The sequence below is a fragment of the Cetorhinus maximus genome, chromosome 23 (assembly GCF_964194155.1).
Source record: "Cetorhinus maximus chromosome 23, sCetMax3.hap1.1, whole genome shotgun sequence".
Taxonomy (NCBI): Eukaryota; Metazoa; Chordata; class Chondrichthyes; order Lamniformes; family Cetorhinidae; genus Cetorhinus; species Cetorhinus maximus.
The window spans coordinates 1,227,282-1,240,536 of NC_135901.1; the positions used below are offsets into that span (position 1 = coordinate 1,227,282).

Sequence of the window (13,255 nt, forward strand, 5' to 3'; positions counted from 1 at the left end):
AATCTGCCTGTGGATAATCAGGCTGATCACCTCTATAAAACTTTGCACTCACCTACCTGCATGTGCACATATACATTATATATTAACTATCATAAAGATACAGGTGTCTTAGAATTAACAGCACAAGGGCTAATTTGAAACCATTGTTTATCAGATGAGGCTCCGGTATTAGCCCTATCACCTCTGAATCAGGAGCTTCAAGCTTCCAATCCCTTTTCAGAGACTTGAGGCCCAGGATCAATGCTGATACCCCAGTGCAGCCCTTAGGAAATGGTGCACCGTCAGAGCGGACGGCTTTTAAATCGACTGTGCAGGATGCCTCCGGCTCCGCTTTGGAAGAAGGAGGAGGAAATTGTCCTGGACAATATCTATCCATCAATTACCGTCACCGGAACGGGTAGGCCATTGAAACATTTCTGTTTGTAGGATCATGCTGGGGCCAACTGACGCTGAGCTTTCTGTATTGCATTATAACAGTGACGGTGAGACACTTTGGGGCATCAAGAAACTGACTGCAAGAATAAATTTTCATAATATACGTATTACGAATGAACTATATAATAGAATTAAAAGTACGAGATATCGGAAATTCATGAATCAGGTCAGACTCACCCCTGATCATATTGTTAGCCTACTGCACGGTTATGTTTAGAGAGACTCTCTGGCAGTTTTTGTACAGGTTCAGCCCAGCTCTGAGACTCTGTGGGTCTCAGTGCGCAGTAATACACCGCGGAGTCTCTCAGTTGAGTTTTAGATACTTTCAGCGGGACCGTGCGATTCACATCATCAAACGCCGCTGAAAAACGGTCTCCCGGGAATCTTCCTGTGTCCTCGCTGAATTTGTTCCTCTGCAGCAGATACTCCATGGATCCGCTGGGTTACTGACGGTACCAGAACAGGTAAGGGGTGCTGGTGGTTGTAGCTGTAAAATTGCAGAGCAACTGAACATTGTGTCCTTCACTCACTGTGACTGCGGCGGGTGTCTGTGAAACAGAGTCTCCTCCACAATGTCCTATAAGAGCCCAGAGAGATATTCAATTATACAATGTCACTTCACTACGTCTCCCCCAGAATCGGCCCGTTACCCTGAACAATAACCTGATAAATGAATCAGGACAGCTAAACAGATGTAGATTTCCCGCAGCTCAGGGGCTGTATCGGGAAGCTGTTTGGACCGATTAAATAAACCTCCCTTTAACGGACATTTCGCCGTCGTTTCCTGTAATTTGGAGGGCAAACGGAAAACCGTCTATGGGTTAAAAACTCGAGTGTTTGTCAAAGCCCGTGTTGGGGCAAAGTGGATACGGATGATTTCCTCACCTGGGATCAATCCATTGTTACCCATGTGTTAAGAGAACTGCCCGAGTAAACGTAATGTTTGGTAAAGATGCGAAACACAGAGTTGTGCAACTTGTGAACCTACCGGTTAAAAGAGCTGCCGCTGTGAGGGATAAATACAAAGTAACAGGAGACATGTTTGCAGAGAGCTCGGGCGGATTTGAGCAGGAGGGGCTGAAGCTGAAATTGTTTTATTCAAGAATTCGCAAGGGATTGAGTAACATTCGCTGCTCTGCTCATTGGTTTATTCCTGGCAGCGTCATCCGCTGACATCCAATCAGCTTAAAACTCCTTTGTCTTCAATTAAACCTATGATCTCACAACCCCTGGGATCTCCAATCCTTCGCCGCGGAGAGAAACGGACAAAGTGAATTTGCTCATCTCACCTCTGGGCACTGGACGATGGTTAAACCTAGTGTTGGCCCTTTATCAGGTTCAATCTGTGAGGCAGGGACAGAGATGGAAAACTGTTAATATTGTTCTGGTAGGGAAGCCAGTTAAAGGAGCTGGTCCCCGCAGCCGATATAGACGGCCAGTGGGTCATGAGGAATTTAAATACAACAATGCGGTCAATAGAGAAACGCCGCATTTGAAATGAATTAAATGGTGAAAGGGAGGGGATTGGCTCTTTGATAGATTTTAGCAGGATGGGAGTGTGCGGACAACGTATCTGCTCAGCAACGTTGGATGAGTTGATCATTAGAAATATTTAAAGCATGCTTATATTAAAAATAAACGTGTCACAGCAATTTATTAGCGAATCAACTGAACCACCGATATTCATTGGATATTGATATCTGAATTGAAAATTATGTAATTAAATAAACACGTCAAGCCTCTTTTGACAGCAGCTTCCATACCCGTAATCTCTCCCGTCTCGAAGGACAAGGTCAGCTGATAGATGGGAACACCACCACCTGGAAGTTCTTCTCCAAACCATTCACCATCCAGACTTGGAAACATATCTCCGTTCCTTCGCTTTCGCTGAGTCAAAATCCTGGAATTCCCTTCTTAACAGCACAGTGGGTGTACCTAAACGACATGGACTGCAGCGGTTCAAGAAGGCAGCTCCCCAACATCGTCTCAAGGGCAACTAGGTACGGACAATGAATGCTGACCCATAAATAAATAAATAATAAAAACTCAATCTGTAATCCGTCCCGACCATCAAAACAACAGCTGAACATCTTCCTCCTGCCATCTGGTAGCGAGTGCTTGTAAACTTTATGAAACGAATTCTGAGAAAGTCGGGGCATCAGTGTAATGTGCGCCAATTAAAGACAGTTATTGCTGATATCGTAATTTAGCAGAAGCAAATGGCAGATTTTCGAAATAATCATTTAGTCTTGGCCTTCACAATTGATCCGCATTATAACTGGCGTTGGCAAGAACAACCACTGTCGTACCTAGTGGCGGGAGTTTCTGTGCGAGGATTGAGCTGTTATTATCACTTTGAGTCCCAAGGAGCAGTAATAACATAGAAACATAGAAACTAGGAGCAGGAGTAGGCCTTTCGGCCCTTCGAGTCTGCTCCGCCATTCATTACGATTATGGCTGATCATCCAAATCGATTGCCTGCTCCTGCTTTCTCCCCATACCCTTTGATCACTTTCGCCCCAAGAGCTATATCTAGCTCCTTCTTGAAAAGATACAATGTTTTGGTCTCAACTACTTTCTGTGGTAACGAATTCCACAGGCTCACCACTCTCTGGGTGAAGAAATTTCTCCTCATCTCACTCCTAAATAGTCTACCCCATATCCTCAGACTGTGACACCTGGTTCGGGACTCCACCACCATTGGGAATAGTATTCCTGCATCTACCCTGTCTAGTCCTGTTAGAATGTAAAAGGTTTCTATGAGATTCCCCCTTCAATCTTATGAGCTTCAACGAATATAATCCTAATCGACTCAATCTTTATTCATATGTCAGTCCTGCCATCCCAGGAATCAGTCGGGCAAACCTTCGCGGCACTCCCTCCATAGCAAGTACATCCTTCCTCAGATAAGGAGACCAAAACTGCACACAATAATCCAGGTGTGGTCTCACCAAGGCCCTGCAGAATTGCAGCAAGACATCCCTGTTCCTGTACTCGAATCCTCTCGCTATGAAGGCCAACATACCATTTTCCTTCTTTACTGTCTGCTGCACCTGCATGCGACTGGTGTACAAGGACACCCAGGCCTCGTTGCAGATTCCCCTGTCTCAATTTATAGCCATTCAGATAATAATCTTCCTTCCTGTTTTTGTTACCAAAGGGATAACCTCACATTTATCTACATTATACTGCATCTGCCAAGCATTTGCCCACTCACTCAGCTTGTCCAAATCACACTGAAGAATCGCTGCATCCCCCTCACAGCTCACCCTCCCACCCAGCTTTGTGTCATCTGCGAATCTGGAGATATTACATTTAATTTCCTCATCTAAATCATTAATAGATATTTTGATTAACTGGGGTCCCAGTACCGATTCCTGCGGTACCCCACTAGTCACTGACTGCCATTCGGAAAAAGACCCGTTTATTCCTGCTCTTTATTTCCTGTTTGCCAACCAGTTTTCTACCCATCTCAATACACTATCCCTAATCCTTTGCACTTTAATTTTACATGCCAATCCCTTATGTGGGACTATGTCAAAAGCCTTTTGAAAGTCCAAATTAACCACATCTACTGGCTCCCCCTCAGCAACTCTACTAGTTACATCCTCGAAAAATTCCAGTAGATTTGTCAAGCATAATTTCCCTTTAATAAATCCATGCTGACTCTTCCCGATTCTTCCACTGTTTTCAATGTGCTCAGCTATCAAATCTTTTATGATGGACTCTAGAATTTTCCCCTCTACCGACGTCAGACTGTCTGGTCAATAATTCCCTGTTTTCTCTCTGTCTCCTTTTTTAAATAGTGGGGTTACATTAGCTACCCTCCAATCTGTAGGAACTGTTCCAGAGTCTATAGAATCTCGGAAGATGATCACCGCTTATCCTTCTGTTTTAACAGTGGCCAGGTGATAGAATCTCCATGACTCAGGTCTACACACAGAAAGTGACGAATGTGTGAAATAAAATCCCAGCTGGAATTGAAGCCTACTAGTCACCTAAACAGTTTAGGGAAATGTTTGGGGGCACATTGGGGGAGGGAGTGGAAGCATTGCCGAATTATTGAGACAGAATTGGCGGCATGGCCTCCCTCATTGCAATTGGAACTGTATAGTGTCCGAAATGTAAATGCAAAATTCTGCAGACGCTCAGCAGGGCCGACAGCAGCTTTAGAGAGAGAAACAGTCAAAGTTTTATTCGGTTAGGTTTATCAGAACTGGAAAACATAGGTACAAATAGAACGGATTTTAGGCAAGTACAAATGTAGGCTAAGGCGGAAGTGCACACGTAGCAAAGCGGCACGTCTGTAATAGGGTGCAAGGCAGAGAGGTTTAATGACAAGGGGGACGGTGTCCCAGGAGGGGAATGGGGCTGTGGGAATGGTACAAGCAAATACACAAATGGACGTCCTGGCGAAGGTGTAATTGGGAAATCCGATTCATCAGCAAACGCTAACGGCAAAAATGCAAAGATGAAGCATACAAAGGAAGAAAAAAAAAAAACACTGCGCGGAGGTTAGGTATGGAGATTGTCGAAAGGTATCTGGAATTCTGAAAGCTAAAAACTACTGGACAGCTATGCTTTGTAGTACCACGTCACCGCCACTAGAGGGCACTGAGAGTCGATATGTGCTCAGTGTTGGGGCGAATTCCAGACTCTCAAACGTGTTCAGTAGCTTCATTGAAGAAAAGGTGATTAAGAAACGAACGTGGGAGCAACGAATAATTTTAACATGAGCAGGAGTTTTGTCTCGTCCAACGTAATTTATTATTATGAGTTGTCAGTGGTAGGGTGTAAATAATCGGCGGGAAAGATCGCACTGCATCCATATGCATTCATACGCTAGTTCAAACCATAAAATGAGATTTTAGATCAATATCAGGACATTCCTCTTGTCACACTGTGAATGATCAGTGTAGAATAAAGATTCAGCCTGAATGTAGGAGAAAAATGTAATGGAAGCGTTGGAGATTTCAGATGAAATGGCGGGGTAGATCATCCACGGTTAAGGGAACTATACCAGAGAGGCGGTAATAGTTGCTTTCATTTACAACTATCATTTGAACTGCAGCTTGGCTGGAATTCATATGAACAATTGCAGCATGCAATTACCGGCACACACCACCTGAGCGCAGTGTGAACCAGTGAGAAATATTGAATGTGGGCGGCCCCGTGTTAGCTTAGAGACAGTGTGAGACGATGTCACTGTGAAGTAGTCATTGTAGGTGGCCAGATATGAGCTCAGAGACAGTGTGAACCGGTGTTAGTGTGAATCCTGAAGCGGTAAACATCAAGGCTCGGCTTCTTTCGTTAGTTCGACAAAGACGTCTCTGCGTTTGACCTGAAGCCGGTGCTTGGCTCCTTGTTGAATCTTCTGAACATAACATCCATTTCCTGGCTCGAACCTGATCTCCGTGGACAATTGCTTCAGCCGGTATTTCATGTGACCTGATAATGCTCCGGATTTGCAGAGTCTGTTTCTTCTTATCCATTTTGATGTACACTGAAGTGACCTGTGAAGATGAGGTGACGCAGCGCCCAGTGCGGATGGTTGTTAGTGAAGCGGGAATCGTATCCATGAACTGCACCATCACCAGTGGGGTGAACACGGTGAGTTGGTACAGGCAGCTCCCTCATCAGCCGCCCCAACATCTAGAGATGGCCACACGAGGAACTGATCAACACGGGAGGATCACTACTTCAATCCGGAAGACAACAAACTCAGTATCCTGACTGTGAGAGGCGCTGGGGTTACAGACACCGCCATCTATCTCTGCGCCGTGAGCCACAGTTTAACAAGCAAACTGAGAGCTCGTACACAGAGTGGGAACTCCGTCCTACCGTGTTTCCAATATCAGCGTTGTGGGTGGTGTGGTATTAATAATCCTAGGGCCGTATGAGTGTGGGGGGTGGAGTGGTGGGTGAGGGCGTGGTGGGGGTGCAGGGTTGAGTGTCGTTGAGCGCAAAAGGAAGGAAATATATGAAGATTTAAATGGGTTCAGAAATGAAGAGAGGTGGAAACTTAGATGCAGGGAAAGGAAGAAAACACGCAAGCCAGAATGAGTGAGCGACAAAAGCAAAACGAATCGGTGCAGTAATCGCAAGTGCAAAATTCAGAAAAAGCGACAAGAATGGAAGAATAAATGAAATAAAATGGAAAATAATGAGCGTCATGAACAGAGTTTAAGGATTGGATTAAGTCATGAATGAAAAGGATCCCAAACAAAGTAGGATTCCCTTTTCTTTAACATCACTCATATATCCTTCATAGTTGCACAGTTGAATTTTCTGAAATTGTTGCCTAAAGCTAGCCATTGAATTCTGCCACGGATAAATTTTCATTTTTCTCTTTGTTCTGATTGTGCAAAATTCTAAGAGATGCCGATAGAGGGCGCAGTTCCTCCCTGTTACCTCTTGGGCATTATAGAGACAACTGGCAGTAACCCTGCACAGACAGACCCGCCCACAGGTTCTATTTGCTTTTATTCGTTTTGACCCTCGTTGCCTGCTTTGTGGTAGTGGGTATATTTAATAGGGAGACAGCAGCATAGTGGTTATGTTGTTGCATTGGTAATTGAGCGACTCAAGGGTGTCGTGCACGGGTTTAAAACCCTCCACACAGCAGGTGGTGAAACTTAAACTTAAGTCACAAAATCTGGAAACGAAAGCTAGTTTTGTGATAGTGACCATGAAAGCAACATTTATTGGTTCAACAATATCCTTTAGGGACGTAAATCTTCCATCCTTATCGGGTATGGTCTACATGAGACTCCACAACCACAGCAATATGGTTGGATTTTAACTGCCCTCCGAAATAGCCTCAGGAACCAGTCGGTTCAAGGGCAATTATGGATGGGCAACAAATGGGTCCTGTAGCGACGCCAAAATCCCATCAAATAATTTTAGAAAGCCAAAAAAAATGGTAATCAGTATTCTAAACAAACTAATGACTTCTCCAAATGAGGTGTATGGTTCCGCAGCAGCCATCCGAAGGAATACAGAAAGAAACGAGACAAGGCCGAACCAGCAAAAAAAATGAAACATGAATAAGATGGAGGCAAAGGTCATGATCTATGATTATTGAACTCAGTCTTGAGTCCAGAAGGCTGCAAAGAACTTTGAAAAATAGCACCATTGCTTTGAAATTGGTACATATCCTTTTATATTTCCATACATATTGTCAGCCCTCGTTCAGTCGGTACCAGACTCCCAACTGAATCACAAGGTTCTGGGTTCAATCTCACTCCAGGGCTTGAGCACAAAAATCATGGCTGACGCTCAGGCGCTTCATTGAAGGTGAACTGCATCGCCGGAGGTGACGTCTTTTCGATGAGACATTAACCCGAGTCTGAAACTCTCTGCTGAGGTGAATGTAAAATGTCTCATGATACTGTATCGAAGAAGAGCTTTGGAATTAACAATGTTTATCCCTCAATCGACCTCACAAAAACAAGTGATATAGTCATTGTCACATTGCCGTATGTGAGACTTGCCGAATGGAAACTAAACATTACATTTCCATTAAACTATGACCACACTTCAATCAGTGCTTCAATGACCACAAGCCCTTCGAGGCTTCAGTAATAGTGAAAAATGTTAAATGAATGAAAGAGTTTATTTCGCTCTTTGATTATCATTTACCAATGTTATTACTACTGTTGATATATTGAAACAGCAGCAAGAAGCTGTCACTATGCACACACCTGGGAAAGGTAAAGGCTCAATAAATAAAAGCATATTTTATGACAGGAATAATCAAACTAGACTGTAGGAGAGAAACACACTGTAGATGTTGGGTTTTGCAAAGGAAGGCGGGGATTAGGATCTCTCTGGATAAACGAACAGCACCAAGAAGGAGGAAAAATCTGTTCCCATTTACAACCCTCCTATGAAATACAACTTGTCGAATTCAGCAGCAATAAAAGCACCTCGCAATCAGTAGTACACGCCACAAGAGGGCAGTGTGAAATACTGAGTGTGGGCGGCCCGGTCTGAAGTTAGAGTGTGAGCTGGTATCCTGCAGAAAGACGGAGTGTGGGGTACCGCGTGTGAGTCGAGACACTGTGTAGGCTGCAGTTCGTAAGAAGCACCGAATGAGGGGGGTCCGGGAGCACAGGCTTTTTAGTTTTCTTTTACTCGAAGAAACTTCTGAGTTGGACCTGAAGCGGGTGTTTAGCTGGTTGTTAATTTTCCTCGATGTAATATAATATAATATAATATAATATAATATAATATAATATAATATAATATAATATAATATAATATAATATAATATAATATAATATAATATAATATAATATAATATAATATAATATAATATAATATAATATAATATCCGTGTCCTAGTTCTAACTCGATCTCCGTGAACAATTCATTCTACCAGCATTTCATCCGGTCCAATAATGTTCCGGATTTACCGAGTTTTCGTGCTGGTTTACACACTTCTCCACACGGATGTGACAAGTGAGGATGAGGTGGTGCAGCTCCCTGGGCGGCTGGTTCTCCGTAAAGCGGGGATCGCATCCATGAACTGCTCGGCTACCGCTCCGTTCACTGTTGGGACAGACATCTCCCGAATCAGCGCCCCCCCCCTCCCCCCCCCCCCCCACCCCTCCCCAAACAGCATCTGGTGATGGCCACAAGTGAGACATTTAAGAAGAAAGGATCACTGCTTCAACCCGGGGAGACACTAAATTCAGCACCGTGACAGTGAGGGCCGCCGGAGGGACAGCCAGCGCCACCTACCTCTGCGCCGTGAGGCCAAAGCGTAACTAACAGACGGAGAGTCGGTACAGAAACCTACACCCAGCGGAGGAGCTGCTCTGCTGCGTTTTGGGGTATCCGGTAATAATAATGGAAAACTACAGTGAATGAGCTTAAACTAGAAAATAGAGAAGAGAGAGGGTTCAAAAAGTGCGAAATAAAGAGAATTGCAAACAAACACACGGGCAACAGAAGAGAAAAATGAGTGAGGGAAAGGGTAGAAAACTTTGCTAATTCATGTCAATGAGAGCATATTAATAAAAAAGAAAAATAAATAAAAGAAAGTACAAATAACGAGTTTGAAAACCAAAGATAAAAGAAAGCCTTAAAGGAAAAGTTGCAAAAACGAGAAAACTGCATTTCTGTTTGAACTCCCTACTCCCTTTGGAGATATTTTAATTGTCTGAAACGTGCATCTGAATAAAAAGCCGCTGGGATTTGCCTGAAGATGTTGATTCCATTGTGGGGTACATTTCTCCAGGCTCCATTCATTCTGTTAGTAAATAATTTTACTGGATTTGAACACCAAGCGCCTGATATGTTCCTTTCCAGAGTCACTGTCAGAAAACACAGGATTCCCCTGAGTTCCCTGCACATGGAGGAGAGGAGCTTGCTGGTCTTCAGGCAACTGACATGTTCAGATATGAGCCGCTGGGTTCGGGAGCAGCAGATCAACAAATTGGTTCTTACATCGTGTGAACAACAATCAGTTCCAACCGATCCAAGAGCAGAAATTCCACGTCACTTTAAATTGGTTGCTTTAGTTATCCGGCTGCTCAATGTGTTTACCCAATTCGTGTTCATCTAATGCCAACTGTTTCCTGTTTGCTTATTAACCTGTGAACTGTAAGGATGTATCTAGTATTCGTGATTCTGGCTGTAAACATGTAGGTACAGGAACTGTACACAATAGCAAGCAGTGCTTCTTTCATTGTTCTGATTGCTTTAGCGTTTCATTGCTTATATTTATATTATATTATATTATATTTTTTACAGGTCGAATCCTGTTGTACCAATAACTAAATATTATTTTGTTCTATTAAATTGCTCTGATGACGAAAGTTGCCATTTTTAATACTGATTTTATTTGTATCACACGCACTTCGAAAATCCGCGAGCAGGTTGTCTCCTCAGTCCCTATGTCAAATGAGTCCTTGTACAAGATACTCGTCTCTTTGTTTCACGGCACTGTAATACATCGCAGCGTCTAACAGCTGAACCGTGTTAACAGTGAGAGTGGTTGAGCTTTCCTCACAGTTCCGGGATATTTTATACCTTCTCCCAACGCTTTCATCTCCGAGTGTGGGGACGAAATATGTTTCTGGGTACATTAACTACAGAAACAGCCTTGGGATTTTATAACTTTATCCAGATGGAGGTTTGAAAATTGGAAAGTAACGTTTCTGAACATCACCGGCATTTCTAAAGGCCCCGTTTACGGAAAAGTTAAAGGCTCAGTGGAGACACGGCAGTGAACAAGATATTGTACAGCCGGATCCACTGTTTGACTCACTGTGCCTGCTTCGCACAGTGATACATTCCGGCGTCCTGGACAGCTGTGTTGTCTATAGAGATGATATTGGACTTCTTTGCTCGGTCAAAGGACAGTGTGTAGCGTCCTTTGGTCATATTCCCCTGGTATATGGAGGCGATAAATATCGGAGCCCCTGTCAGTGTTTGTCTGTACCAGGCTACGGAATAACCAGTATCAACAGAGAGGCGACAGTCCAGTTCAACCCGTTCCCCTTCCCGAGACACCACCTACTCAGGGTGGGAGCTCTGATCCTCACACTGTACTGCTGTGAACAAAGGAAAAATTACTCAAACCACGACAGGTTATTAAGAATTTGGTAAGACAATGCATCTGATGAGATAAACAAACTCACACAATATCAACAGCAACAGGGCTCCAACTGGAAACAGGTATTTGTGGGGGTTTCTGTTCATGACGGTGAAGATGGACAAAAGGCGAATCAATCAGGGTCTGATTTCCAGACTGGGACTTGCTGCCGAATCCAGGACCCTCAATGGTGGAGAGGAGGGGGAGAGCGGAGAGCTTCACATTCTCCTCATATATTGAATGACTGATTAGTGACGTTCTCACCAGTCGGCATATTATTGGATGTTGTCCTCAGACGTCATTCAATGGCTCACCCAGGGATTGGCTGCCTCAATGCAAAGAGCTCTTGACCCGTCACTGGGAATGAAGTTCTCTTTCTCTGCATAACAATAGGTTATGTTTTCAGGATTATTTGATCTCTGGGGTATTTCTAACTCCAATGGTCATCGCCGGCTCAGAATGTTTGAATTTAACAGCGCTATCTGCTGGTTCGTCATTGTCTGCCTCGGAACCCCTAAATTGTTTCACTCATTCAGCTTTAAATGCATATTTGTTTCATATTTCCTTTCCGTACCTGTGCAATTTATATTTACCGCGCCGCCTCTATACCCTCTGGTCAATATGGCTTCACTGAATGAGACAATCAGAAACGGCATCTATTGATTAACTTTAAGTCCGATTTCAATGCGAAAATTCCAGACTGACGGTCACGCCGCCTGGAGGTCTTCACGCGTAACCGCGTGCTCGCCAAATTTGTCGTATTCTGTATTCATCCCCCTGTTTACTTGGATTCATTTCTATGCGTTTTGCTCAGGAGGGAATATTTATTTTAAGGAGAGTTTGACCCAGCAGAGAGACAGATAAACTAAAAATGTCAGAAAGAGGGAGAGAGAGAGGTAAAGCAACTGCCTACAGCTCTCATTGATTGGTGAGGAACTGTCATCAGCTCTGACAGATCAGCCAATCCCCTCCCGGGTAAACGCTCCTCTGTTTCTCAATAAGTGAAGCCTGATCCTGTTCTGGCTTACACTTCAATATCAGACTAGAGGAATGAACATATTTAGAATAATCTGTGATTTTCTCTCGAACTCAATACAAGACGCCATGTGCTCACCATGTACGTTACTGATAATAATGGCCTTGCTGCCTGGTGAGTATATATCTACATAGTCAGTGTGTTTACATGAGTTACATTTACTCCCTGACTTTTGAAACAATCTGCGTTTGTGTTTCAGGAACGAAAAGCGCGGATTCAGTGTCCCAGGATCCCTCTGATTTAATGATTCTGGAAGGACAGAGCATAACACTGGACTGCAGTTATTCGATAACCGACAGTACCCCGACTCTGTTCTGGTACGTCCAGTATCGCGGGGAAGCTCCGAAATATTTGCTGAAGATATATAGCACGGGGAATGAACAAAGGTCTCCAAACTTACCAGGCAGGTTCTCTGCTGATTTGCACAAGGGAAACAAAACGGTTCCTTTAACTATCGCCGGGGCTCTTCTCTCCGACAGCGCCGTGTATTTCTGTGCCATGGAGCCCACACTGCTGCAGAAATAGAGCGGATCCCGTACAAAAAACCCACTGGGAGTTCCATTTAGCGCTCACTAGAGGGCGCTCTCACACCGTTAAACAGGAGGATAAAGCAGCCTCCTCAGTGAGGGTCACGGGGACCTTCCGAAAACATCCAAAACAAACACCAAACAAGAAGAGCTGAGGAACACCTGCGGATTTCAACTCGCGTTTGTACTATAATCGATTTTCATAGATCTATTTCATGACTTTCATTTACTTATTGCCTTTTGGTGCAGCTTTTGTGCCTGTCTGTCATATTGAACAACCCTTCCCCATCTCCCCTGTCAGTTTGCTGCAGTCTTTGACTGCGGCCTGTACACAGAAATCATTTGATCAGAGTGTGTTGATGAATCAGAGACAGTTTATACACAATGGGCAGCGTTCACCAGTTTGTGACTATGATCTCTACAACAAACCCCAGGTACAGATCTCCCCCACTGACCATTAAGCTTCAGAATGTTCCCTTAATGCTGGAATGTTTTCTGTCACGATTAAGAGCATAAGAACATAAGAAATAGGAACAGGAGTAGACCATTCGTCTCCTCGAGCCTGCTCCGCCATTCAATAAGATCAAGGCTGATCCTCTTGTGTTTCGATTTCCACAGTCCCATCTAACTCGGATAACCTTTGATCCCAATCCC

General features: G+C 44.0%; 1 gene segment (V, D, J or C); it reads left to right on the forward strand.

The window, feature by feature from the left end:
• The first annotated feature begins 12,172 nt into the window (after positions 1 to 12,172).
• LOC144697701 (T-cell receptor alpha chain V region CTL-F3-like) lies at positions 12,173 to 12,599 on the forward strand. The segment is given in 2 exon segments: positions 12,173 to 12,188; positions 12,274 to 12,599. Coding segments are annotated over 2 exon segments (342 nt in total).
• The last annotated feature ends 656 nt before the right edge of the window (positions 12,600 to 13,255 follow it).